This window comes from Rhipicephalus microplus, chromosome 3 (genome assembly GCF_043290135.1).
Source record: "Rhipicephalus microplus isolate Deutch F79 chromosome 3, USDA_Rmic, whole genome shotgun sequence".
NCBI classification, from domain to species: Eukaryota; Metazoa; Arthropoda; class Arachnida; order Ixodida; family Ixodidae; genus Rhipicephalus; species Rhipicephalus microplus.
This window is the reverse complement of record NC_134702.1, coordinates 285,870,483-285,898,270: the sequence shown is the minus strand read 5'-3', so window position 1 is coordinate 285,898,270 and position 27,788 is coordinate 285,870,483. Positions and strand designations below refer to the sequence as shown.

Below are 27,788 nucleotides of genomic sequence, written 5' to 3'. Positions count from 1 at the left end.
GAAGCCTCTATTCGATTTGCCTAGTTCCTATGACCTGTGCCCGAGGCATTGGGGAAAAAAATTCAGGGGGCCTGGTTCACATCCTTGAAGTGAGGGCTGTATCGTTTAACTCAGAGAAAAGACGACGATGAACACTTGGCTGGGCCTCGCCATGACGAAAGACCCCTGGCCGTTTATTTGCTGGGCTTAAGTAGCCGCGCTCACAGCGGGGAAGGGGGAAAGAAAGAAAAGGAAAGAACGTAAAGCGCACGAAACGGTGGAGAGGAGGAGAAGACGATATCGCCTAGGGCGAATGCTGATAGCAGATAGTCCGGTCTGTTACATTTTCTCTTCACACATTTTCAAAACACTGATTTCTTTTGCACTCATTTACTTCATGGAAGGATGGCCCGTAGTGAAGGCGCTTCGGTTCGCTGCGCTGGCGTCCTGACCTGCGCAGGCCAGCCAGTGGGCTTCCTGGAGTGTCTGGAGAAATGGTGGCGCTGTAATCTTCTCCTGTCTGAGCTGGTTGCACCTGGTGACACCCCAGTGGGTTGTCCGGCGTGATGTTGCCGCGGTGTCCATCACTGAACTTCGTCGGGGGTCTCGCGTCGGGGTTCGGATTACCCTCGGGGCTGACCTTGTCGTTGAAGTTTTCGTCCGTTCGCTGCAAGTGTTGTCGGTTCCGTCTCAGGAGCCCATGGTCTTCCGTTCTTACCACGTATGATCGTGGTGCAGTCTCTCGTACCACTTTCGCTCGGCGTGACCAGCTTCCATGTTTGATCCGGACCACATTTCCGGCTTCCAAGGGTGGTAGTGGCCTGCCTCGGGAAGACTGTCGCTGTTTCCATACGGGTATGCCTCCGTCGACGTTGTATTCTGGAAGAGTGGCGTGCAGGCGACGACCTTGCAGTAGTTCTCCGGGTGAGTGACCGCTGTCAAGGGGAGAAGATCGATAAGCCAACAGACCAAGCCATACATCACCCCGGGACTCGTGGGTTTTCTTTAGAATACGCTTTACGATCTGTACCCCCTTTTCAGCTAAGCCATTTGATCGTGGGAACTCTGGACTTGAGGTGATATGCTCGAAGTCATATCGGCGCACGAAGGACGTGAACTCTCGCGATGCAAATTGAGGCCCGTTGTCGGTGCAAACTTGGTTGGGAATGCCGTATCGCGAGAAGATAGCAGATATCTTGTCGATTACTTCCGCCGCCGTGGTACCTCTGAGTTTCTCGACGTCAGGAAAGTTAGAATGGGCGTCAAACACAACTACGTAGCGTTCTCCAGCGAATGTAAATAGGTCTATGCCTACGCGATGCCACGGTCGGTTGGGCGTTGGCTGTAGCAGGAGGGGTTCACTCTGTTGACTGTATGTGTACTTTCGACATACGCTGCACGTTCGCGCTCGTCGCTCAATGTCACTGCTCATTCCCGGCCAGAAAACCAGTCTACGGGCTCTAGCTTTGCACTTGGTCATACCTAAGTGGCCTTCGTGAATTCGCTCAAGAATTTCCGCACGCACTTATTTAGGCACCACAACTTTGCAACCCTTTAGCACCACTCCATTGACCAAGGATAGCTCTTCCGCATACGGTTTCAGTACACCGTCTATTGCCATGCCATCTTCCATTTGTTTCATGGTGCGGCTGAGAAGCGGATCTTCGCGGGTTTCCTTCTGCAGCCGCAACATAGTCGCTTTGCTTATGATGCTGGTGACTACTTGCGTTGTGTGGACGTCCACGTCCTCGACTTGGTCGCCTCCGCCAGTTGGTAGTGCAGCCCGAGACAGCAGGTCTGCGAGTAACAGGTCCCTACCAGGTACAAACTGCAACAAAAAATCATATTTCATAAGACGGATGAAAAACCGCTGTATCCTGGGTGGCATATCTGCAATGTTCTTTTCGGCAATCGCAAGTAATGGCCTGTGATCAGTTTCTATCGTAATGCTTCGTCCATACACGAACTGATGAAATTTTTCACAAGCGAAAACAATTGCCAGTGTTTCCTTTTCTATCTGGGCGTATCGCTCTTCACTCGGCGTCAGCGCTCTTGAGGCGTAGGTCACTGGGCGCCAGTCATCCCCGTGTCTTTGCAATAAGGCAGCGCCAATACCTGCTCCTGAGGCGTCCGCAGTTATCTTAGTGTCTCTTTTTTCATCAAAAAGAGCCAGCAATGGAGGATTAGTAAGCGCTGCGCAAATCTGGTCCCATTCGCGCTCATGGGCTGTTGTCCACTCAAACACCGATGCTTCTTTCACCAGGCTACGCAGCAACACCGTTTTATCACTCAAAGCTGGCAGGTATTTCCGAAAGTAGTTCACAACCCCGAGTATTCTGCGCACACCCTGTTTATCTTTTGGGGCTGGCATGGCACGGACGCTTTCGATTAGATCGGGGTCCGGACGAATTCCGTCTCTTCCGATAACGTCGCCAAGGAATGCAACCTGCGTGGTGCCGAACACGCATTTAGCTGGATTAAATGTCAGCCCTTCCTCTTGCGCCCGCCTTAGTACTGCGATGACGCGTTCGTCGTGTTCTTCCTTTGAGTCGCCCCATATTAAAACGTCGTCTACGTAGACTCGCACTCCCGGCAGCCCTTCGAACATTTCTGTTAGAGTCTTCTGGAACACCTCGCTGGCTGAGGAAATTCCGAAAGGCAGACGCAAAAAACGGTACCGCCCAAATGGTGTCGCAAAAGTGCATATTGGTGAAGTGGCCTCATCTAAAGGAATCTGGTGAAAGCCGGCATTAGCGTCGAGCCGTGAGAAATATTTTGCTCCTGCCAGCTCGTTCTCTATGTCCTCTCTTGAAGGGATAGGATAGTGCTCCCGCTTAATGCTCCTGTTCACTGCTCTAGGGTCCATGCAAATGCGAAGGGTACCATCCTTCTTGTGCACAACTACCAGGGGGCTCACCCATTAAGTTGGTTCATCCACCTTGACGATGATTGAGGCCTTTTCCATTCGTTGCAGTTCTTGTCGCAGGCGTCCTTTCAACGCTATGGGTACTCTGCGGGCAGGCTGCACGACTGGAACGGCATCCTCTCGTAGCAACATTTTGTAGGGTCGCCTGACGCAGCCGGTGCCGCTGAAGAGGTCAGGAAATGCAAGCTGGAATTTCGTTTGCCCATAGCCTACCTTCACGGCGTCCATTGTCACCGGTACCAGACCAAACTGCTGGCATGTCTTTAAGCCAAGGATGGCTTGGCGCCCCTTTTTCACGATAAAGAACGAGACTGAATGCTGTGCTTCGTTTATCTCGAGATCTTCGGTCGCCACGCCAACGTGTTTGATTGTACTGCCGTTGTAGGCGGAGAGGACAGCAGCGCTCTTTCGCGGAGTGCTTGCGTGGGCGATTCGGTTGAACAGGGTTAGGGGCAGCAAATTTGCCTGAGACCCGGTATCTACCTTGAATTGTATCTCCTGACCGGCTATTTTTCCACGAACCATCCAATCCGCTCCTATATCTCCGGTGACGCCGCAAATTCTGATGCCCAAGATGTCAAAATTTTCATTGCTTTCTTCGGCTTTGTGAACCTCGCTTATCCTGCGCGCATTGTTGCAGCATGCGGCGAAGTGGTTTCGTTTCTTGTATGCATAACAAGTTTTTCCATACGCCGGGCACCGCTCGGGGGCATGTACCTTGTTACAATTTCGACACCGAGTTCCATTCGCAAACTTCGTGCGGTGTGTGCGGCGTGTAACGTCAACGTGCAGGCTTTCATTTGACCATGCTGCGCTCTGAATGGCAGCAATCTCAGCAGCTTTGCAAATTTTTTCTGCTTTCTGCAAGTTTAAGTCTTTGTCGCTCAGCAACTTTTCTCGAAGTTTCGCATTATTTGTCCCAAACACCACTTGATTCCTGATCATTGACTCTTCAAGCGTACCGAAGTTGCACAGCTTTGCTTGCTTTTTTAAGTCCCGTAGGAACTGCTCAAAGGGCTCGGCCTCTTCCTGCTTTCGCAGTCGAAAAATGTGCCTTTCGTAGACTTCATTACCCTGGTCGACACAATAATCTTCAAATTTCCGCACTAACGTGTCGTAATCTTCTTTGCTCTCACCTGCCGCAAACGAGAAGTTGTTGTAGACCTCGAGCGCCTCGTCCCCCGCGGTGCTCAGAAGAATCGCTGCTTTTACGGCCGATGGGCGGGGCTTCTCCGGTTCCGTAGCGGTGATGAACAGCTGCAGCTTCTGCTTGAATACCAGCCAGTTTTTCCTGATGTTGCCGGACAGTTGCAACGGTTCCGGGGGCTTGACGAGGTCCATTTCGAACGTCAGTATCCCACTTCTGACACCATGTATCGTTTAACTCAGAGACAAGACGACGATGAACACTTGGCTGGGCCTCGCCATGACGAAAGACCCCTGGCCGTTTATTTGCTGGGCTTAAGTAGCCGCGCTCACAGCGGGGAAGGGGGAAAGAAAGAAAAGGAAGGAACGTAAAGCGCACGAAACGGTGGAGAGGAGGAGAAGACGATATCGCCTAGGGCGAATGCTGATAGCAGATAGTCCGGTCTGTTACAGATGTGGGCAGGCAGATGTGGTGCACCGTCATTTTATGCTCAATGAAATAGGAAAAAATGGCGGTGGGGAGGGGGGAGGGGCTGCAACTCTCTGTCTACATCACTCAGCATTGCCATAGGCAAGCGCACGGCGCATGGGGGCAGAGGGGATGAGAGGAGGGGTGGGCTCAGCGAGCCCCATACCTTTTGACACATTGATAGGGATTGAGGGAGGGGGGTCCGCTGCGACGCCCCTCTCCTTGAAAGGGAGGCCTGCACACGCATATGGGCATTGTAAAGTATTTGCGTTGAGCAATTTGCACGAACCACTATTGAAACACGAGGACGACTGTGGTGCGAAAACTTTCAACCATTTATTTGTGCGACATTCACGTCAAAGATGTGCATGGAAACATTGACGATGACAGTGACTATAGTTGTCACAAAACGTATGCGTTCAAAAAAGCAAGTTATTTCAGGTGATCGTGTTCCGCGTGTATGTTAGCTAATCTAGCGTTTGTCAATAAAGTTAAGGCTGCCTCTTTGAGGGCAATGATGCAGGGCTCAGGTGATTGTGTGATATAAACATGTACATACATATGCCCACAATTTGTCGTGTTCGTTTAAAGCAGCAATATATATGCGCCACGTCTTCTATGTTTGATTATAAACATGAGATCGCATCCACATCTGGCGCAATATATCGCTTATAAGTGCCCTTGTGATTGGTGTTAATGCAACATCGGTGGTGTTTTGCGTCACATTATAAATAGTTGTTTTCATGCTGCAGTGCACTTTTTTATAGGCGCAGTTATGAGACAATCATTAAGTTAATTTTGCAAAGGCTTTTCAGCTTCAAAAAGGCAGGAAAATACTTTTGCACCACGCTTTCCCCCGATATTTTTTTAGAGCATGGGAACTATCGTGCGTATATTTTCTTAGCCTTCTCATATTATTTTGGTGCATATTTAGAGTAAAAAGATTTAGTACCTAGGCCTCGTCTGCGGCTGTAGCTATTCAAGACGCCGAATAGTGGTCACATCATGACGCTCATGAGGAGCTGTTTTTGAAGATTCACTGCAGCATGTGGTCTTCGGCTGCCGTGTGTGCACTGGGCGCATCGTTATGTTCAGTGTCGCTTTGCCCGCTCCCCACGTACTATCAACAGCAAAAGTTTGCGGGACGTTGAATCCACAGCAAATGCAAATCTCTGCGATAACAGTGCTTATAAGTCTTGTAATCAAGCTGATGACTGTATCGGTCGGCATGCCAAGTACAAAAGGGAACATTTATTTTAAAAATACATTTCTAGACAAAGCGGGCAGTCAGCTTTCTCGAACATTTCGCGTCCCGCAAACTTTTGCTGTTGGGAGTATGTACATTTCAACGTAAACATACAACAGGAATTTATTCCCATGTCGGACCAAACTCAAGAAGCAATCAGGGGTCACGTCCAACCATAACGTTACGTATAGTGTGTTACCAAATAAATGCGTATGGCTGCTGGTATATTTGTTAGTTTTCAGTCGTGAAGTTGGCATTCACACGTAGACCGTTTCAGCAGTATCTGAAACCAGAGTTATCTGGATTTTCAGTACTGGATACACAAGTGACCACTTCGACCACTTGAAGCCGTATGCGGATCGGTAGCCGTAGCTTTTCTGTTGCCGGCACAAGAGCACGCCGTTGCTGCTGTATTCGCAATACCTGTTTTCATAGAATATGAGTTTAATTTGACCTCTGCGGTAGTCCACAATACCCACTGTGCAACACTTCTTTCTTTTGATTTATTTGTTTGTTTCTTTCTGTGCCACTACAGAAAATGGGGCGAAGGCAAACAGCTAAAAGCCAAACAAAGGGTCCTTGCTCGAGATGCAGTGAAGCAGGCCGGCCATCATAAGAATTTGCAAGATATAAAAGAAAATATAAAAACATAGAAAATACAAAAAAGGAAAATACAAAAGGTACATGTGCAAATACTGTAACACATACAGCAATCATGAAGTATTATTTACTGTATTCAAATATAAACACAATAATCGTAATGTTATACATACCAGTTTTACTTTAGTTGCGATTTCACATCGCCATTGAAAAAAAAATACACAAAAATAACAGAATACACAGGGATGCTTACGGAAAATGAACACAAGGATAAAAACATCAGATAGGCAATGAGGAAACATAAAACGATTGTCAAGAAAATTCAACGTTGTTTTCAATCAGTACCATTCTGATCACTTGCTTGGCGCGGGAATCTGAAAATATGAGTGTTGTCCGTAGATCTCTCGAGTCTTCGGAGTCCTTCCAGCGTAAGTACAAAAATCGTACAAAGAAGCCCGAAAATCCAGCGAACGATAGAGTTTATTGCATTTTATGTGCTTGAATAACTTAAAATAGTAAGTCTGGCTTGCTTTGAGAATGCCATATTTCGAAAGTCGTGGCTGTGCCCGCAAGTCACGTATAGAGTCATGAAAGCCTTCTAACATTCTCAGGCTCTTTTTCGCAGAATAACCAATTTGTATTAGTTCGTTAGTGTTGTAGTCCCACACACAAGCGCGCAGTAAGAAAGTCGTGAATAGAAGAGTGTGTAGTTTTTTTAGGATATTTTTCAGCCACAGTGGTATGAAAGAATTTACCCTATATAAGCAGCCAATACTTTGACTTAGTCCTCACTTTAACTTCGCTATATGCTCATTCTGAGATAAGTGTTCTTGAAACCAGACACCTAGAAACTTCTGGCTGTTAACTTGTTCTAATATATGGCCCTGGTAGCTATCAGTCATAATAAAATTTCTTGGCTCAATCAGGGGGGCAAACAGCATGTACTTGGTTTTATTTGCGTTTAAGCACAACTTATTAGGTTTTAACCTTGACGAGAGCTGACTCTAAAAGACATGCACGTTCCCTTCAAGGTAGACATGTGAAGAACCCTCAAAAAAGATGTTTGTATTGTCCGCATACATTACTACTTTGGGGCAATCTGGAATGTGACAGAGATCATTGATATAAATTATGAAGAGGCTGAATGAGATATCCACATTTTATGTACACGAAAAATATATTATGACTAGACAAAAGCGAGCTTGGCATTCGATAAACAGGTTCAGGGAAAAGGTTTTTCACAAGTGCGGCAGTTAAATTTCTTCTGTCAATAGTATACAAATACTCTAAACTAATTCGGGCTTTCACGAAATTGGCAGTATCAACAATTTCTTTTTGGAATCCCCACAACGGAAATTTCTTGACAACGCCTGCTGTGACGTGAATAAAAGATAGGTGGTAACATAGACGATTTCAAAGAACCGCTAAAGAAAGAGGTGGAACACATCTTTGAGGTAAAAAAATCGCAGCACCAACTGTCACACAAACAAATGCACCAGGCCGAGGGACCCTTTTTAAGCGGACGAAAAACGTTGCCTCTTCTCATGTGTTACCAGTAAGAGCTCCAAATTAAGCAGGTAAACATCCTATGAAAGGCTTCAATGTCCACACGAGGGCAATGCAACATCTTGGGAACATAAATAAGCTTTGACGCAAGGGATATATTGCACGCTTTTGCTCTCGCAAATAGTCCGTGATACGTTGCCACCTTTCTGTGGATCGTAGTTATTGCAGCGGTCCAGTGTGGGCTGCTGTTACGATAGTTATCGAAAGGCACACCAAGGTACCACGTATCAGTCACATTCCAATGGATAGTTGAGAATACCGAAGAAGTTTGGGCCCACATTCCTAGGCAATATCCTCTACTTTTATGAAAAGTTGATGTTCGCGCCAGCGACTTCAAAGTAGTGTTGACTGCTTCCTGAACGCTGGGTCTATCAACCCAAAAGAAAGAAATGTCATCTGCATAAGATACAAGTTTAACTTCCTCAGCATCATGTCGATAGCCTCTTGTGCTAGCATTTAGAAGTACTCTTAAACGTAATGGTTCCAGGTAAATTGCAAAAAGCATAGGCGAGAGCGAACATTCCTGACGCCCAGATTAATTTAACTGTGTTATATTAGAAAGTGTGTAATTTACAATTAGTCTGGTTGTGCACTTCTTATAGCAGAGTAAAAAAACAATTGTACAGCGCATCACCCAACTGTAAGTGTTTTAGGAGCCAGAACAAAAAAATCATGCTCTACCTGATCAAATGCTTTAGCAAGGTCTATTTGAAGGAGTTATTTAACGTACGCATGTGGGATCCAGGCAAGTAGCGCGTAGGCTGGATAACCACTGGTCATTCAGGGTAACTTACTGGATTCCCAGAGAAGGCAAGCGGGTTAGGGGGAGACAGAAAGTTACGTGAGCAACTGAGATTGAGAAGTTAGTGGATATAAAGTGGCAGCAGCACGCACAGGACCGAGTTGACAGGCAGAACATGGGAGAGGCTTTTGTCCTGCAATGGGCATAGTCAGGCCAATCATGATGATGATGATGATGATATTTTGAAGGAGGGCTAGTTGGTCCATGCTATCATCAATACACTCCAGGACTGACCGTGCAATGTCAATGTTTCTCTGTATAGAGCGACCTCTAATTTCCCATGTTTGGTGGTCACCTACACATTTAGCAATCACTGTCTGTAACCGATTTCTCGGAAACTTTGCAAATATGTTGTAGTTGACGTTACATAACGATATAGGCTTATATCCGTTAATGCTCTTCAGGGTTGTGACTTTCTTGGGATTAATGTTGTATGGCCCTGACAGAAAAAAGGAGGACATTCACCACATTCATAAGCCTCTTTATACGAAAACCATACGAAATGAAGCGAACAAAGTCGATTGTGCTTGAATTGACAGTAATGCAGAAACCACAATATTTTAGTGATGTTGTGAATGCGTGATGACTGCGTGATGTCCGACATGATGCGAAGTCCGAATTCGGCATCGAGAAGCGTGAGAAGCGATTGTTTCACATGCTGGTGCTGGTAGCTCATTTTAAAACTGGTCTTAGGCGGGTTTGATGTCGGAAAAGGAATCGCGTCAACATAACCCTATTGAAAAACGTCAGCCATAGGAATGGTTGAATCCACCATCCACCATTTTGGTGGATTATGGTGGTGGAAATGTTGGTGGCACATGGTGTATGGTGGCGTATTGTGAATGGCGTGCTTCAGCTGGCAGTGCTGGAGCACGAAGCAGCGTCAGAACTACCGTAACGAGTGGCCACTAAAGAAATAATAAAAATAATTGTATAAAAACGATGTAGAAAACACCCGTAAAAAAAGGTGCGACAGCGCAGAATCGAACCTGCCACCTTCGGATTCCAAATTAAGCACGCTTAACACTGGGCTACGCTGACTTTTTTTTATCTTTATTGCCTTGCATATCATGACTGTTCACATTTTACATATTTACATATTGGTCCAAATTTAAGTGCGTCACAAAATACACCCACAGAATTCATTGAGGTACCGTCAGCTCTTGGCTGACTATTAATCAGTACTTGGGCATTCGTAACAATCGCTCAATGCACCCAATGCAGTCTGGCACATCCTCTTGGCTTTTCAGAATTTCAAGAAAATGGCACAGATTTGCAAAAATATTGGCGCACAGCTAGCACTTGTACATCCGCGCTTTCAAAGGCACATCAGGTTTTCCATATACTGTGCAGGCCCAGGAGCATGATAAGATCATAAGGTACACCTGCCTCGTTTTTAACCGAAAGAAAACGAATGCCATGTGGACTTAACGGTAATTCTTTTTTCAAGGTTCTTTGCAGTATGTCCCAGAAAAAGACCCCGCTCCAGCAATCTATAAACACGTGTTCAATTGTTTCCGGTTTATTACGCAAGTGACAATTTGTGCTCCATTGCACGAATATTCCCTTACCCTGCAACCACGTTTTAACTGGTAAGGTACCAGTATGTAATTTAAAGAAAAAAAAAACTCCCAAGCATTTTCCCGAGGGTGACCATGGTTAAATGCGAATACACGGGGTGATGCTATGCGGGGTATTTATTAATTCGCACTATTATATTTATTAATCACACTATGGTGTCTTTATGGTGTAATGGTTCCTGGGAATCGCAATTTGATCACACGGGGGAGTTTACGTTAACTCACTGGCGAATGCCAACGGATTTTAACTTTACTCCCCCTCACGACCCGCTCTCGACGGGAGACTGAGAGAGAATGCGGGTGCGCGAGAGATAGGGGTGCGCCCCGCCGTGGTGGTCTAGTGGCTAAGGTACTCGGCTGCTGACCCGCAGGTCGCGGGTTCGGATCCCGGCTGCGGCGGCTGCATTTCCGATGGAGGCGGAACTGTTGTAGGCCCGTGTGCTCAGATTTGGGTGCACGTTAAAGAACCGTTAAAGATTTGGGTGCACGTGAAGAAGGAACGACAGAAACTGATACGCAAGAAGCCAATCAATCAGCTAGTACTGAGAGGGAAAGTACAGGAATTCAGAAAGTTACTGCAGAACAGGTACTCGGCTCTTAGTGAGGAAACCAACCTTAGCGTAGATACAATGAATGATAATCTGACGAGTATCATTACGGAGTGTGCAGGGGAAGTTGGAGGCAGGGTAGTTAGACAGGACACTGGCAAGCTTTCCCAGGAAACGAAGAACCTAATTAAGAAGCGTCAAATCATGAAAGTGTCAAGTACAACAGACAAAATAGAACTGGCAGAGCTTTCGAAGTTGATTAATAGGCGTAAGGTATGCGATGTAAGAAGCTATAACAAGGAGAGAATTGAACACGCTCTGAAAAACGGAGGAAGTGTCAAAGCATTGAAGAGGAAACTTGGGATAGGCAAAAATCGGATGTATGCACTAAGGGACAAAAAAGGCAAAATAACTACCAATATGGATAGGATAGTTAAAATAGCGGAGGAGTTTTACAGGGATCTGTACAGTAGCCGAGACAACCACGACCTTAATACTATAAGAACTAGCAGTAACCCAGATTACACCCCACCAGTAATGATAGAAGAAGTCAGAAAAGCTTTGGAGAGCCTGCAAAGGGGCAAAGCTGCTGGTGAGGATCAGGTAACATCAGATCTGCTGAAAGATGGAGGACAGATTGTGTTAGAAAAACTAGCCACCCTGTTTACGAAGTGTCTCCAGACGGGAAGAGTACCAGAGTCTTGGAAGAACGCTAACATCATCTTAATACATAAGAAAGGAGATGACAAGGACTTGAAGAATTACAGGCCGATCAGCTTGCTCTCTGTAGTATACAAGCTATTTACATAGGTAATTGCTAACAGAGTAAAGAAAACATTAGAATTCAATCAACCAAAGGAACAAGCAGGATTTCGAACAGGCTACTCAACAATTGACCACATTCATACTATCAATCAGGTAATAGAGAAATGCTCAGAGTATAACCAACCACTATACATAGCCTTCATAGATTACGAGAAGGCGTTTGATTCAGTAGAAATATCAGCCGTCATGCAAACACTGCGGAATCAGGGCGTAGATGAAGTATATATAAACATTCTGGAAGAAATCTACAGGAGATCAACTGCTACCATAGTGCTTCATAGAGAAAGCAACAGAATACCAATCAAGAAGGGTGTAAGGCAGGGGGACACAATTTCCCCAATGCTATTTACCGCGTGCTTACAGGAGATTTTCAGAAGCCTAGAATGGGAACAGTTAGGGATAAGAGTCAATGGAGAATACCTTAGTAACCTGCGCTTCGCCGATGACATTGCATTGCTGAGTAACTCGGGGGACGAATTGCAACTCATGATTACGGAGTTAGACAAGGAGAGCAGAAAAGTGGGTCTTAAAATTAATCTGCAGAAAACGAAAGTAATGTACAACAACCTCGGCAAAGAGCAGCGCTTCGAGATAGGTCATAGTGCACTTGAAGTTGTAAAAGACTATGTCTACTTAGGGCAGGTAATAACCGCAGAGCCGAACCACGAGATTGAAGTAACTAGAAGAATAAGAATGGGGTGGAGCACATTGGGCAAGCACTCTCAAATTATGACAGGTAGATTGCCACTATCCCTCAAGAGGAAGGTATATAACAGCTGTATCTTGCCGGTACTTAGCTACGGAGCAGAAACCTGGAGACTTACAAAGAGGGTTCAGCTCAAATTGAGGACGACGCAGCGAGCAATGGAAAGAAAAATGGTAGGTGTAACCTTAAGAGACAAGAAGAGAGCAGAGTGGATTAGGGAACAAACGGGGGTAAAGGATATCATAGCTGAAATCAAGAAGAAGAAATGGACATGGGCAGGGCATGTAGCGCGTAGACAGGATAACCGCTGGTCATTAAGGGTAACTGACTGGATTCCCAGAGAAGGGAAGTGGGTTAGGGGGAGACAGAAGGTTAGGTGGGCAGATGAGATTAAGAAGTTTGCGGGTATAAATTGGAAGCAGCAAGCACAGGACCGGGTTAACTGGCGGAACATGGGAGAGGCCTTTGTCCTGCAGTGGACGTAGTCAGGCTGATGATGATGATAAAGAACCCCAAGTGGTCGAAATTTCCGGAGCCCTCCACTACGGCGTCTCTCATAATCATATGGTGGTTTTGGGACGTTAAACCCCACATACCAATCAATCAGATAGGGGTGCGCGCGCAGCTACAGCGAGCATAGAGAAATAAAAAAAAAGGTTAAGAGTGGACACTCCCGTAGACCCCAGCGGCCCAATCGACCCTAGCACACCTGGTGGTTGGTGAGAGCAAGTGGCGTGCGCTTCCTGTTTCGGTTTCACTGGCGCAAATTTTGAATTACTTTGCGTAACCGACGTTTGGCTATGACGAAAGTTCATGATTTTAGACCACTTTTCATCGCCCAAATGGATAGTTTTTGCAGGTAGTTTTGATTTAGCGATTCTCTGTTTTGTTTTGTTCAGTGGTTCGTGCGAATTGGTCGTGACGTAATTTTTATTTCGATTAGATTATAATAAAAAGAGATGCAGGTAATGTTAATTCACTACGGTTTTATTCATCGCGCTTGTGTTTTTCTTTTTGAACAAGTGATCAATGTATATATCAGTCAAAGAGACAGAGTATCCGCAATGTTTTATTTAAAGGCAAGGTATAGAATATAAAAAGCACAATATGACAGAGGTAGACAACAAATGCATCTCGCCTTACAATTAAATTGTAACAAATATTGTAACAAATACAGAGAGAACACAGACAACGCACACATCGCTAGAGTTGGCAGAAGCCGAGAAGCTGGTGAAGTATGACAGACCGGGCCAGTGGGTAAGTAAGGATCTATGGCAAAAACACAGCGCACAATGCTGATGAAGAAGGAAGAAGTGACATAGACACAGCAATGAAGTCGCGAATCACTCCTGGGGTTAACCGAAATAACGCATAGAAAAAAAGAGCGCACAGAAACCACACGACACAATATAGCAGAAAGGCAAAGGTGTAGTGTGCTGGCTGTGCTTAAGAACAGCTAGCCCAAAATGAAAAAAAAACAGACTTGATGCCTGCTTGTCCTCAGAAAGGTAGGGCTTTGCAGCTTGCTCACTACGTGAAAGACAAACTTTATGCTACAACACTGGCAGGTCTTGTGACTCTTCTTATGCGTCGCCTTCATCAAAAACTTAAGATCCCAAGTGATTTGCGTCTGGGTGTTGCTGTGACGCTTGCGAGCTAAAATAGATTGTAGTCACCACTTATCCAGAATTGTAGACCTTAATTGGTGCTACGAGAGCGGTATTACAGGGCTAATAAATAGCAGAAGACAACCACTTTGGCTCATTATTTTTCACAAAGGCTCTACATCGTACGTTATCACTCACAAGCTATATAAAAATAAAATGGCAGCGTCCGCAGCCCCATCAAACGCTACAAGTTTGGGTATTCTTTTGAAAATTTTGATGGGCGAGATGAGGAGGTTGATGAGAAGCTAAAATATGAGAAGCGTGATAACGTGAATCATGCCCACTTCATACTGTATTCTTTACCCGCTGGAAGACATTTCAACAAGCGGTTTTGTTATCGATATATTACTTGAGCTGGAGAGATAAAGCATACACAGTGACCAAGCGACCCACAGTAAAGTGTACAGTTGGCCCGCATTCGCTACAAAAATACAAACAGGATACCCAACATTCTTTTTAAGGTTATACAAATCACTTCGAGCGAATAAACAGAGTCCCTACTCCTCATAGTGGGTAACCAAAACAATGTATGCAACGAAGGAGTGTTTAGTCCAGTTGAACTGAATATAAGCATATAAGACCATAATGAAGTCTGTTGTAACGAAGTAATAACATAACAAAACTATTGCAGGATTCGGCTCAACTCGAATACTTTAGTGTAAACCCGCCGCTAATTGCTAACCTTTGAACTTGTCAAGCTGTATGCCTGAGATTGAAGACTGGAACCTAACCCTATCTAAGTTTCGGTTCACAAAACGCACATGCCAACATAAACGAACCCGGCAAAACATTTTCAGAAACTTCTCGCGACACCCAGCAGAGCAGAAATGAAAATCGCCAACACTTGACAGATGGTGATACAAAACGTCGCACACTTTCAGGTGATGTGCAGTGGCTTCAATTATGGCAAGAAAGTGAGATTCAAGTTGTTGTACGTATGCAAAAGCTGCTTCTGATGGCACAGTGAGATTCCTAAAAAGTTTGCTGGGGACGTGGTATGCTTTGAGCATTGTGAGATACTGGTGGGTACCCTTAAGCGTCTCACTGTCGTCTTTCAGTAACTGTGGGCAACTGCAACCGTCACATGCATTCCGAAGGAAGTGTTTGATGAAAAAACCAGCTACATAATATGCAGCGGAGTCATCGATAATATGGGAGTGAATGTTGGTCGCAAGTTCAGACAGATCGTCTAGAGCGGGAAAGTTGTCAGGCTGTGGCTGTGCACACTCCTCATTATCCACAAGAGACGCACTGGTGAGGGAGAATGGCGAGAGCTGCTCCTGGAGAAGGTCACATTCATCATCCTCGACATTTCCGTATTCTGACAGCTTGAAGAGTTTTCTTATGCAGATGTGCTTCAGGCCACAAATAAATTGTGCTACATTGAAGTTGGTGTTGCAACCCTGTTTTTGCCTAATGTGGTCAAATATGTTCTCCAGAGGATCCTGTTGAAGCCTGCGTGTTAACAGGTATTCAAAATTGTAATTTTTGCAGAGGTCGTCCCATAGTTGACAAATTGCCTGAATTGTAATTTGCCAACCTACGATGGTTTGTGGTTGACGTCTGCCAACAAACTGCCCTGATGCAATCCAGGGAAGCTGGCCTCGGAGGAAGTCAATCAGCTCTGAATCATTTTTCATGATTGCATGCCGCAGCTTTTGCGAAGTTCTTTTTTTTACTCGAGCTGTTCAAGGCATTGAAAATCCTGTCCATACGATCACAAAATTGAGCTGTAGTGATGGCCGAGGCAGGCAGCACCTTCGCATACATCATTGCCGTGATAGCAATCGAAACTGATGCACTGAGGACCTGAGTTGCTCTGCTGACCTTCATATTAAAAAAAGGTTTCTGATGAACGTGCCGTTCAGTCAACTTTGGAGCCAATCGCAACCGCAACTCATGTGAGGATTGATAAAGGCTTACAGTGTGCGACCAGTTAACGATGTCATCCCCAATGTATAACTTGTGCGCTTGGACATTATTGCGCGTTGTTTTAATTAAATGCGGAAAATCAAAAATGTAATACACCCGCTCACCATTAACTTCAAAAAAAAGGCTTTGCTACAGTCACTCTTAGTTGGTTAGCGAGACTTACATTTGAACTGCCCTGGTCACAAATGACTGCTTTCCCTGCGATATTAATGCTCCTAAGCTCCACAATGAGTGACACCAGCACGTTATGCATAACAGATGTTGGTGTTGATGTGTGCCCTATAGTAAAAGCAACCGGTTGAACCCACTTTCTTGAAACACCAACAAGAAGAAAAACCAGTGCTCGATCAGCGATAGTTGAAGTGCGATAAGTGCCATCATCTGTAAAACCCTGGACAACGTCTCTTGCAGCATCATAGTACAAATTCTTTTTGAGTGCTATTTTGTCGAAAACTAAAGCGCACAATCGATCCCGTTCTTTCCACGCTTGAGTATTTGTTGCAATGAAAGAAAGGATTCCTGGAAATATGCCTGGAGTCATCTTTACATTAGCTAGCCACCTCCTTAATGAACGCCGTGAGGGCTAAGAAAAATATGGAGCCAGAAATCGGTATGCTCGCGGACCTCGGAAGTTTAAGAGCGAGTTTCTTGTACCACACGGGAAATCGCTTGCCCTTGCGTTTGGGCCTCAAGCGAACATGTGCAGAAAGAAGTTTAAAAACCTCCTCGGTGACGTGCGGTCGGATAACTCCAAGGGCCTTTGAAGTCGATGACGGTGCTTGGTGAGGCTGTCTCCGCACTCTTTTGGTAGTTTTCCGCTGTGCTCCTACTTTGGCTTGCAGATGTTTAATGGTTTGCTTGTACTTCATTGATGGAGACATTGTCGCTGGCACACAGGAACGCACTGCAATAAACAAAAAAATGGATGTAAAAGCGAAGAACAACTAATCAATACTTTTTTGCAGACTAGTTGGTTCATACTTGAAAAATTGAATTGCTGCACAAACTTGAAAAAAAAAACAAGAGAGACAGGAAAGAGTGCACTCTTTCCTGTCTCTCTTGTTTTTTTTTTTTCAAGTTTGTGCAGCAATTCAATTTTTCAAACAACTAATCCTATACGAGCACTTTCCTCGCTCTTTCAGACCCAAGGTGCACAACTTACTGCGGTGCAAAGTTTTCGATTCCACTACCTAAAAACAAACCATTCACAATGTTGACAATGCACAAAAAAATGAAAATCACTGAGAGCCCACCCTTACATTTTGTAAGTGCACACGTAGTGTCCTTTTGAGGATAGTTTCCTCAGAATGTCCTAAACATAAAATAGCACATTAAAAACAGCTGCAATAAAAGCATAGTCACCATTTTCTCTAGGGCACTCAGGCGTGGAGCTGTTGGCGGAGACGTCTTCTGGAGGGTCTTGTGAAGCTTCTTCAGTGCCTCGGACAGTGCTGTCGGAACAATTTTGCGAGCGGCCTGCGGAAGTCTCTATATCAATCCACTCTGGTGTTGAAGTGAACATACAACTGACCGGTCACACAAGTTCCTTTTGTGACAGCTGAAGGACAGGTTAAGGTTTTCTCCGGTAAGACGAAGTCAGCAGAAGTTCTTTCACCAGCTACAAGGGAGCTGCCACCTGCAGAGGTTTGGTCAACAGTCAATTTGGGTAAAAAAAAAGAAATCGCGACACTGAACGCACCCTGTTCATCGGGGCACCTCAATGTGTAGGAGCCGCTTTTTGAAGCCTCTACCGCAGATCCTGAAGAAATAAAATTACGACAATGTGTCAGTAAGAGGCTTAAAATAACACAAACTGGAGCTCATCCGCACCTTGCAGTGCAGCTTCTGCAGCCATGCCACAGTCACTACTTGAAGCGACGCTCAGAGAACCTGCATATATGTGCAGTTGGTACAAGTTACAAAGCCTGTAGCATGGGGAAACTTAAACAGCTCTTTCAAACGCATAAATTGGTCGAACGTGGAAGAAAAGAGAAGGCACCAACTAGGAAACAAGTAATTTGTGATTTTTGGAATTATCAAGAGTGCCAGCTTTCACTGATGAAAGATATACGTACATGTGCACTCAGGCTTGAAGATAACTTGAAATAGCCCTTTAAAGTCTTTCAAAACAAGTTGCGCAGGTCAAGAACATCAAAAAACGACAGAAATGTAAAGGTGCTGTTAGGAAGGTAATAGCCCACAATTCACAAAATTTAAGACTTTCCAAGTGTTGCTTCTATAGTGAGGATTCTCCATCGGCTACAAAGATCTTCGCGGTTAACTGTCGCCACTGATTCAATACAAGTGGCTGCTATTGCACATATTTGAGTTTCAGTCAATCATTGGCATGGTGCAGCTGGTTGCACACTGGGAACAGCCATTCTTGTAAGCCTTGTGTGCCCAGGGTCCATGAAACTTTGAGCAGTAAAATGGTCGCTACAAACCCTGTACATTGCGTACAATAGGCTGGCCGGCTTACTAAGGAGATCATCGCGTCCAGCATACTGCATCCATGCTTTCATCCTGTTGGCAATGAACTATCAGCTGAAAGGGGAAGTGCTTGAATGGTGATTTTTTATTGTTACCCTCACTGAGCAAGTACGAACAGTAAGCCTAAAAACATGCAAACCATACAAAAGCTTTAACACACCTGCCGTCCCGTGGTATGCGGAGGAAACTCGTCCCAGGCTTCTTGTGCGTTCTGCCATTGTTGAAGCACCACGATACACAGCAGTAGCTGCCGTAGCTTGGACCGCCGGACGGCATGGCATCAGCGCGGTCTGAAAATGTTAGTAAGTGGATGCTTCGTAAGTGTACCAGCAAACCCCTTTGAATGATTAGCTAATCGATGCACAATACAAAACCAGTGATACATCTCTGACCCATAAAACTCTGACTCACAAAGATAGACGTCAAGACCACGTACAAAGATCTTCAGAAGTTTCCAAGTCGCTATCCCTTGTAATGCAATGGTATCGCGGCCTGGGAACTTTAGAACACCTTAGGGCGTACGCAGTATCTGCAGTAAATTGGGAAGAAAAATCGTAGTTGAAATTTGTGCGGTAAAATTATATTGGAAACGTCAAAAAAACTTGTGGGCAGATTGCACTAGTGGCACAAGGCTAGCGAAGAAACGAAGATGATGGCCACTTGGCTAGTCCAGATTTGCCTCCGGCGCACCAAGAATTATTCGTGTTCCGAGCCTTCGGGAAACGCGTCGTGAAGCATGCGAGGCCTAGCGAACGCTTCTCAATATTTTGCACCGAGCCACCGAGCCTATGACCTAGCTGCCCAGCTATGCTCAGCGCACAGGCACTCGCGTCCGTGGCAGACGCAGCACGCGTCGCCTCGGCTTGACGCCGTGCCGCCTTTGCTATACTGCATACGTTGCACAATGTTCCCGTCTAGCCGCCGCATATAGAGCCGCAAACTTTCTTTTTAGCCAACCCCCCCCCCCCCCCGTCTTTACAAGCTTCAGAAAAAGGTTACAACTGTGTGAATGAGACAACACGTAAGAAACAAACTCGCACACACGAAGTGCAACGTGTGTGTGTGCATCTTTCTATGATTGTTGCATGGTGTCTTATTCTCTTATTCGCGCAGGCGTAACCGTTTTCTGAAAAAATGACCCAACAAGCCCAACAACATGTCATTCAACAAGCTTCGCTTGAAAACGTGCCTCACCTGTTATCTCACGCACGAAAACGCCGACGCAGCCGACGTTGACGAAAGCGACGAAAGCTTCCCGCTGTCAGTCATGCATGGGCTTGTCGCTAGGTGGATGGTGTTTATGACAGTACGGCTGAAGAAAAATATTCGCGTAAGGTGTGTTGAATAAATTGTTTTTATGTATAAAGAACATACCAGATTTGGGCGTATAATTATTATTTTGTAAGAACAATTCTGTTTCATTGATTACAACTGTTTTTTTTTTTTTTGCGCTTGCGCCCTCTGACGTTTGGTGAGAGCACTAGTTCGTTACGCAGTCGTGATGCACTTCCTGAGGCCAGGTTTCGCGGAGTGTCCTCTCTTGTCTTTTCCTTTCTCTATGCAGCGAGCGAGGAGAGTGGAGGAGCGAGCGAAGGGGGAGGGGGTATAATGTGCGTTACTGACACCGATATCAGCGTCGCGTTCGTGGCTTATTCGGTAGAGCGTCGCGCTGCGGCCCGCCAAGTCCTCTTTCTTTTAAAGATAGAGAGAAGACTGCGGACGCCGCCGACGGCGGTGGATGTTTTGGGGTCGCTTATAAAGTGTATTTACACTTAAAAGTTTTGACCCCTGGCGCTACAAGCATTCTTTTAACACGTTTCAGGACATCCTGTCCTGGGACTGCACAATATAGCTGACGGTACAATGGTGCAGGCAGTAAAACATCGACAAGGCCTTTATACAATTTTTACGTGGTACTTCAGCCAGATACTCTAACGAAAATCTCACTGACAAAAAGCGAAAAGACGAAACAACTTACTTTAAATACCCTTGTATTTGGTCCTTGCATATTTGATGATGATACGAGAAATCCCGACAGCACTCCAGATAACCTTAGTTGTATAACAGTTCTCAAAATGGGGTAATCTACATCACGCAGAAAAAGGAAACGATTGACAAGGTGTCTTATGTACAAATGAACTAATCCGAGCCCGCCATCTCTAACTTTTCTGAACAGGTTTGTGCGGCTTGATATTTACCATACAGAGCTCCATATGAAAACTGCAAATACTCTGTGTATTTTCTGTACACTTATTCTACTGCAGTGCAAAACCTGCATTACGTACCACAGCTTGCTCACCAGGAACAAGTTGCACGTTGTGGCCCGTGCGAATATCGAAATACCCCAACCTTTCCATTTTTCTACATCATTGCGCAATGCCTGAGTTTCTTTTTTCCAATACGGTTCACTGTCATGATAGAACTCCAGCGGCACTCCTAAATACTTCACTGATGTTTCCTGCCATTTAACGTTTAGAAATACTCTTGACGTGACGTCTCATTCCCCATTCCAGAAGCCAAGGCACTTATCCCAGTTCACGGCACTACCACTCGCCTGGCAAGAAGTTTTCACGGCATTTACAGCATGCATTATACTCTCATAATTTGTACAGAAAACTGCAATGTCGTCTGCGTATGCAAGGAGGCTATCCTCAGCTTCATGCAATTTAAAGCCGCTTATTGCAGGGTTATTAATTACAGTTAAACAGAAAGGTTCAATAAAAATAGCAAAAAGCAAGGGCGATAGTGGACACCCCTGTCTCACTGACCGCAGCACAGGTATACGCTCACCCGCAGTTTTATTTATTACCAATCTCGTCGTGCATCCAGTGTAAGCCATGCGCACTCCGTCGCTAATCAAACTCCCTACGTTAATGTGCTCAAGTAATGAAAGGAGCAAGTCGTGCGGCACGCGATAAAATGCCTTTTCAAGGTCAATTTGAAGCATGACAACGTTGAGATGCATAGCGCCACAACTTTCTAGGATTGATCGTGCTATGTTTATGTTGGTCATTATTTTCCTTCCCTTTATGCCACAAGTTTGGTGGGGCCCAATCAGTTTTGTCATAACTGTCTGGAGTCTTCTGGCCAATATTTTCATCAATATTTTATAGTCAACATTAGTTAGGCTAATTGTTCTATATGCAGTAACACTTCTTAACTTCGCGGGATCTTCTGTTTTGGGTATTAAGACCGTGTAGGCTCACAAAAACGATGGTGGAAGTTGTTTACACTTAAAAGCCTCTTAAATACCTCCCTCAAAATAAGTGAAACTACGTGTTTGAATTTCTTGTACACTGCAGCACTCAGGCCATCTGGTCCTGGAGACTTACCATTGTTTAACTCATCAATTGCTTTTTCAGCTTCTCGCTCTGTTATAGGCAATTTTAAAATTTCCTTTCTTTCATCATCAAGTCTTGGCATTAATAAAATGAAATTGCTATTAAAACGTTCTGCGTGTTCACTGGTTGGTGTGAATAACTCTTTGTAATATTCGAAAAACGCACCAGATATTGCTTCTTTCGTATGGCACTTTGTTCCTTTATATTCTATTTCTCTTATTTCATTTTTACAGGCATGTTGTCTCTTCTCAGCTCCAAGAGCTCGTTTTGTTGGCATTTCTCCCGCTACCAAGTTTTCTGCTCGAGCTCGAATCAATGCTCCACGATAACGTTCTTGGTCTATCAACTCTAGCTTCTGTTTAGTTATGTTTATCTCCTCTGAAAATGTTCCGGCCTGAGTACGTTCATCCGCTACTAACTGTTGCAAGTTTCCACGCAAGCGCACTTCAAGTTCTTTTTCAGCATGTCTCAGGATACTGGTTCTCTCAGGTGCCTTCAGTTTAATGGTCTGTTAAAATATTTCCCAATTTTGTCCCCAGGATTCCAGTGTTCTATTTGCTAAGTCTTTTATGCCCTACCCATAAGCGTAGCCCGTTTTAAACCCATCACACATAGTCACTACACCTAAGTTTAAGTTCTATACACTACTCTTTTACTCTTGCCACCCTGAGTAGACCTTTTATAATCAAATCGACCAAAAACCGTGTGTTTGGCGCTCTTTGGCCTGAGTCGCCCTTGCGCCACTAAAATCTACTATCATCATCATCATCATCTTTTATGCCCTCTAGAAAAATCCGATTAAACTCTTCATCCTTTAGTAGCTTTACATTAAATTTCCAGAGGTCCCAAGAGAAATGTTTGTTTTTCTTTTTATGTTTACCCACTGAGAATGAAACCAAACAATGATCACAAAACGTAACAGGTGTAACTCTGTAATCATGGCACGAAGGAATGATTTCGGAAGACACGTATACTCTGTCAAGTCTAGCATGGCTTGAACGCTGAAAGTGGGTAAACGTAACCCCTTTTCCACTGCAAAGACATTCACCCACGTTCTCTAGCTGAGCTTTCACCACCATGTCGATTAGAACGGCAGTGCTTAAATCTCTGTATGGCCTGGAACTTGATTTATCTATACTCGAACAAACTCAGTTGAAATCCCCGGACAAAATTAGTTTACCTTCACATTTCAAATACACATCAAGTTTTTCAAAAAACTCCCTTCGATCTTGAATCACAGTGGATGCGTACACACAGATTACTCTCCATTTTTCTCTTGGTAAGGAAAAATCACATATAATAAAACGACCCGCCTTGCAGGTAGTTACAGACTCCACTTTCGCATTGAGGCTCTGCCGAATTAACAAGAGGCAACCTGCAGATGTACCCACCACGTGACAAACGCACACATCAAACAGTCTCGTGAAAGGCGGCACCATTCGCTCAGCGTGCTCTTCACTCTCTACTTTAGTTTCCTGTACAGCGACGATGTCTAGATCTTGTTCTATAACCAGGCGGTAAAGCTGGTTTTGCCGCCGTTTGGCAGAAAGCCCACGTACATTTAGCGTCGCCAATCTAATAGTCGCCATCGTGATGAGAAAAGGCCGAGCGAGCGACGCTTACCTTACCAACACCTAACCCACTGTCCGGCCGACGCTCAAGGCGTCGTCCCGTCGCCGCCGCGTGAAAGCGACGACGAACGCAGGCGGCCAGCACCCCGAGACTTTTTGGAGTCAGCCACTCGCCACTGCCCTTGATCTTCCTGGGTCAGACGCTGCTGGGACGCCACGTCTCCCTCATTCAGACGTCGCTTTACTGGTGTAGTTTCGACTGTATCCATGTCCGAAGTAGCGTCGGACCCGATGACTGGTTCAGCCTTGTGTTGGGTTTCCATGCGGGTCGAACGCCGTTGCGTTGGAGTGCCCATAACCGTATTTTCATCTGTGTCTTGCTTAGGGGTCTCTATCTCTCTCTCGCTGGTCGCCACTGCATGAGACGCCTCCACTCCTGCCTTCGACGCCGCGGCCCTCTCTGCTTCCTCTTCATCCATGAGCAATTCAGTGTGGTCGGCATTTGATGCTCGACTTGCTGCACTGGCATAGGAACGAGTACAGTCCGCCTACTCATGCCCAAAAGCGCGACAACCAGCGCACCTGGGCACCCTGCAGTCGCGACGAATGTGTCCCGTGTTCCGGCAACGCAGGCACAGCGGCGCTCTTCCTGGCACGACCACCAGTGCCGTGCCGCTTCCGAGACGCATCTGGTGGGGAATGCGATCCGAAGTAACGCCTTCTTTAAGTAATAGCCGAACAAATCTTGTGGTTGACTCAACTCCTTCGAAGTCTTCGTCCCTCCACTTGTCGCTGATGACTTCTTTCACTTCACCGTACTCCCAGAAAGCGCGCCATACAGTCTCTGCGTTGACGTCAAAGGCTACCCAATGCAACTTGAGACGCACCTCTTGCCTCTCTGGGTCGACGACGACGCAGGGCCGGTCTTTCACGGAGAGTAGGCCAGCGTCCAGAAGTGTCTTCTTGGCCTCATCTGTCTTCATGTTAAGAAGCCAGACGTGCGACATCTGATACGCTCCTATGCCGCTCACCTCTTGAATGATGCCTAGTTCCTTGAGCGGCTTTCGGAAGTCATTAATCCCGTACGGACGCACTGCGATGTCGCAATGCATAACCAACGTGCGTCTGAGTCCTTCTCCTGTGGGCAGTAGTGGCAGAATTAAACGGTCCTTGGGAAGTGATGTGCACGAGAAACCGCGGCCAGCGTCGGCCGCTGTCGCAGATCTTGACGAGCCTGCCATCCTGCGTCCGCACACGTCGGTGACCAGAAGCAGAATGACTGGGCTACGCTGACAGATGGCAGGTGTGGTGGTAAAAAGATAGTCAACCCACAAACTCACGGTTTAACGTCAGTTTTGTTTGTCGCTTACTCGAGATTGAAGGGATCTGCACCTGCTACTAACATTTGCACATTTGATAAACACGAACAAGTGCTGCCTGCAACGATTGCCACTGCGATAATGGCAACAGCGCTGCGTTTTTGTTGCAATTTACAACCGCAAGAAGAAAAAACAACTCAGTGGACTGCAGAGCGGGCAGAGTTTATCGGCGGTTACTGCCAAGTTTAATATTCGTTTCTCGCTCCTTCCAAAGAGCGATATCTGTTCAGGATTTATGACGCTTCTATGCTCATTCGAGAGATATGCCCACACAATTTGTTGTGATGTTTTTCGCGCAACGCACAGCGCAGTCGTGCCAGCGCACCACTGTTGCTCTGTCGTTTGGAACAACTACTTAACGGCTTGGCCAAAACGAATGCACTGCGCCAGAAACATTATGCTAACATATTGGTTCAGTAAGCTTTCGAATTGACGAGTCTGTGTTCTCACATAAGAGCCAGTGAAGTGCTGGAGAGTGCGACCGGGGGCTGTCGGTGAGGGGAGGCGTACATTTGGTGGAAGTGCTGCAAGCACGTCGCATCGATATTTGTCGCTTCTTGCGCGGACACCGTAGACAATTAAAAAGGCTTCATTTACGTTAAATAATGCCACAGCTGTGCTGTATTGTCATTTTCAATTGTCAAAATCATGCTTTCTGAAACTCAGAAGCACTGCTAACATTTGTACGGGCTCAGTCGGTCGGATTAACCTTTGGTGGAAATGATGGTAGTAGAAGAGAAAGGTGAAAGTCAAATTCTCTGGGGCTCGTCTTGACGCTTGTCGAGAGTGAAAGTTTATCCATATTCTCATGCACTTTGTTAACTTAAAAGCACGGCTCAAAATAGAGCGTGCAAGAATTGCCAGAGTTGCGTTTCTAGCGTGGTGACATGAAGTGACCACTGTGTTCTCCTCTAACAGTGAAAGGGGCAATTGCGAACTGGAGCTTCTTTATTTCTCGACAACTGCGCGCCGATGTAAAACATTTATTGTTACTGTTCATAGGGACACCTCTAGTCTTCTAAACATCACAACAAAAAAACACATCGCGGATGTCAAATATATATAATTCTGAAATACTAGAAATAAGTGATTTCACATACTGTCATCCACCAAGCTTCCATCACGCCACCGTCATCTACCTTGCTAACGAAGCTTTCCACCAAATACGTCTAGCCTTGCCGCCATCAGCCAGGCTTTTCCACCATCACCATCATTGGTTCGCCACCACCACCACCATCTGCCAGCAATTTTCCCCCTCTAGCCATCATCAGCCGGTGTTTTCTACCATCACTACCATTGGCTCGCCACCACCACCATCATCTGTCATCATTTTTTCCACTCTCGCCCACATCAGCCATTATGCCCACTACAGTTTTCACCATATCCACTAATATTTCCACCATATCCATTATTATTTCCACCATATCCACCAATGAATCTAGCAGCCACCAACCCAGTATCTTTAATAGGGAAATATATAATAAAGTGTTTCAGAGCATCAAAGAGACAACCAGACGTCACGCAGTGCAAATTGCATAAGGAGTGGGTCGTCCAACGATCCAACCCATTACAAAAGCTTGTTCTTGTTCACCTACTAACTACTAACTGTGGCCTGTAGCCACTTCAGCAGGCATAATTCTTCGTGTTTGTCTGCCCCTGCATAAAAAATTGCACAAAATTTCTAGCAGGCGACTATTGCATACAACGCTTCTCAGAAGAATTATGAACGATAACACAGTGAATGCCAGCCAACTACACTAAAATATGAATATTTATGGCATAGTGGGTACCCAGCAAGGGTGCTTGTAGTGGTTACTCATAGAGTGTTGAGAAAAGGCTCCGAAAGGCTGCTCTTTCAGCTTTTGCTGTGACAGTGCTGCGCATACGTACCTGCGCGTTACTCGCAGCTACGTATGGCGTTTTTTTCCCCTTGACTATAAGATTTATGTGTTAATTCTGCAATTGAAATCCTGGCGCAATAAATATTTTGAGGCAGGCTGGTGTTGATCCTGCTTCAGCAGCACAGTACCTTGTCTCAGCAGGGATAAAGTACACTTAAACAACTTCAGCCGCTAGTCGACGGCTGGGAAAAAAACTAGCATAAAAAAAAGTCACAGTTCCGGCACAAGGCCGGAAAATTTAAAGTGATAGCAACACATCGGGCTGTTATACGAAGTAAGGCTAGGAGATTTAGGAACCATGCGAAATGTAGCGAACAAGGTAGATTGTGCTTGAATCGGCAATAATGCAGTAACCAAATATTTTAGTGTTGTTGTGAATAATTGGCTGCGTGACGTCCAACAAGATGCGAAGTCCTAATTCGGGATCGAGAAACACGACAAGCGATTGGTTTTTACGTCGAAGCATACGTCAACGTTGAAGTCTCCAGTGACACATCCTGTAAGCGCATCCCCAGCACATCTCGTAGGCACACAGCGTGGAAAATGTGCACCAAGAAGTCAATAACGTCAGTCCGTGAAGTTTGTGGTGAGATGTACACTGTATAGCGACGACGAAGCCATGCAATGTTCATCAGCGCAAGCGTCGCCACAACTCCTCAGCGAGTTGAGTTAGTCTGTCTAAAGAGATAGTGGCGATGCGCATTTCGATGGAAACTGAATTTACAGGCACGACAAGACCAGCAACTTCCCGAGTAGCCCAATAGTTGATGCCAGCAGTTTTCCCGTTGCCTCAGAGTGAAAGTGGAGTCGGAAACGTTCTGGAATTCCCCTTTCATCCAATTGTATATGCATTAATGAACCAAGCGTTTCATTGACCAAGCCATTGGAGACGCCAATGTTTAGGTAGCCCTTTTCTTGTTCAACGTACTTGAAGTGTGTTTTTAAGCAGTTCATTTTTAAGACAAGCACACAATCAGTATAGGATCAAAATTTCAAAAAAATAATTTCAGAAAGGTGGCAATATATCTTAACTGTCATTTATTACGGTACAGCGCACCACGACAAGGACACAAAAAGAGAGACGCACACACGCACACAACGCTGTGTGTGTGTG

At 45.4% G+C, this 27,788-nt stretch overlaps 1 protein-coding gene across 5 annotated transcripts; it reads right to left on the bottom strand.

The window, feature by feature from the left end:
• Positions 1 to 128: 128 nt before the first annotated feature.
• Positions 129 to 27,783, bottom strand: LOC142804307 (uncharacterized). 5 transcript variants are annotated; one of them, XM_075891092.1, is made up of 7 exons: positions 19,677 to 27,770; positions 18,643 to 18,772; positions 17,823 to 17,882; positions 17,692 to 17,751; positions 17,524 to 17,628; positions 17,355 to 17,468; positions 129 to 16,896 (listed from the first exon to the last, which is right to left on the bottom strand). In XM_075891092.1, the coding sequence occupies exons 2-7, from the start codon at positions 18,761 to 18,763 to the stop codon at positions 16,541 to 16,543; spliced, it is 816 nt and encodes a 271-aa protein (XP_075747207.1). In that variant the 5' UTR covers positions 18,764 to 18,772; positions 19,677 to 27,770; the 3' UTR covers positions 129 to 16,540. The 5 variants fall into 5 exon arrangements, 4 of the variants coding, with proteins under 4 accessions (XP_075747207.1, XP_075747210.1, XP_075747211.1 ...); XM_075891095.1 differs by lacking the exon at positions 19,677 to 27,770 and adding an exon at positions 18,894 to 19,447; XM_075891096.1 differs by lacking the exon at positions 19,677 to 27,770 and adding an exon at positions 18,919 to 19,447.
• Between the last annotated feature and the right edge of the window lie 5 nt (positions 27,784 to 27,788).

Bases quoted from the DNA above. Each gene is read 5' to 3' on its own strand.
- LOC142804307 (XM_075891092.1), bottom strand. From the start codon at position 18,763: ATGCCATGCCGTCCGGCGGTCCAAGCTACGGCAGCTACTGCTGTGTAT. The intron at 17,883-18,642 runs GTGTGTTAAAGC...ACATATATGCAG, and splicing joins CGCATACCACGGGACGGCAG to GTTCTCTGAGCGTCGCTTCA. The intron at 16,897-17,354 runs GTGACTATGCTT...TGTTTATTGCAG, and splicing joins TGAGTGCCCTAGAGAAAATG to TGCGTTCCTGTGTGCCAGCG.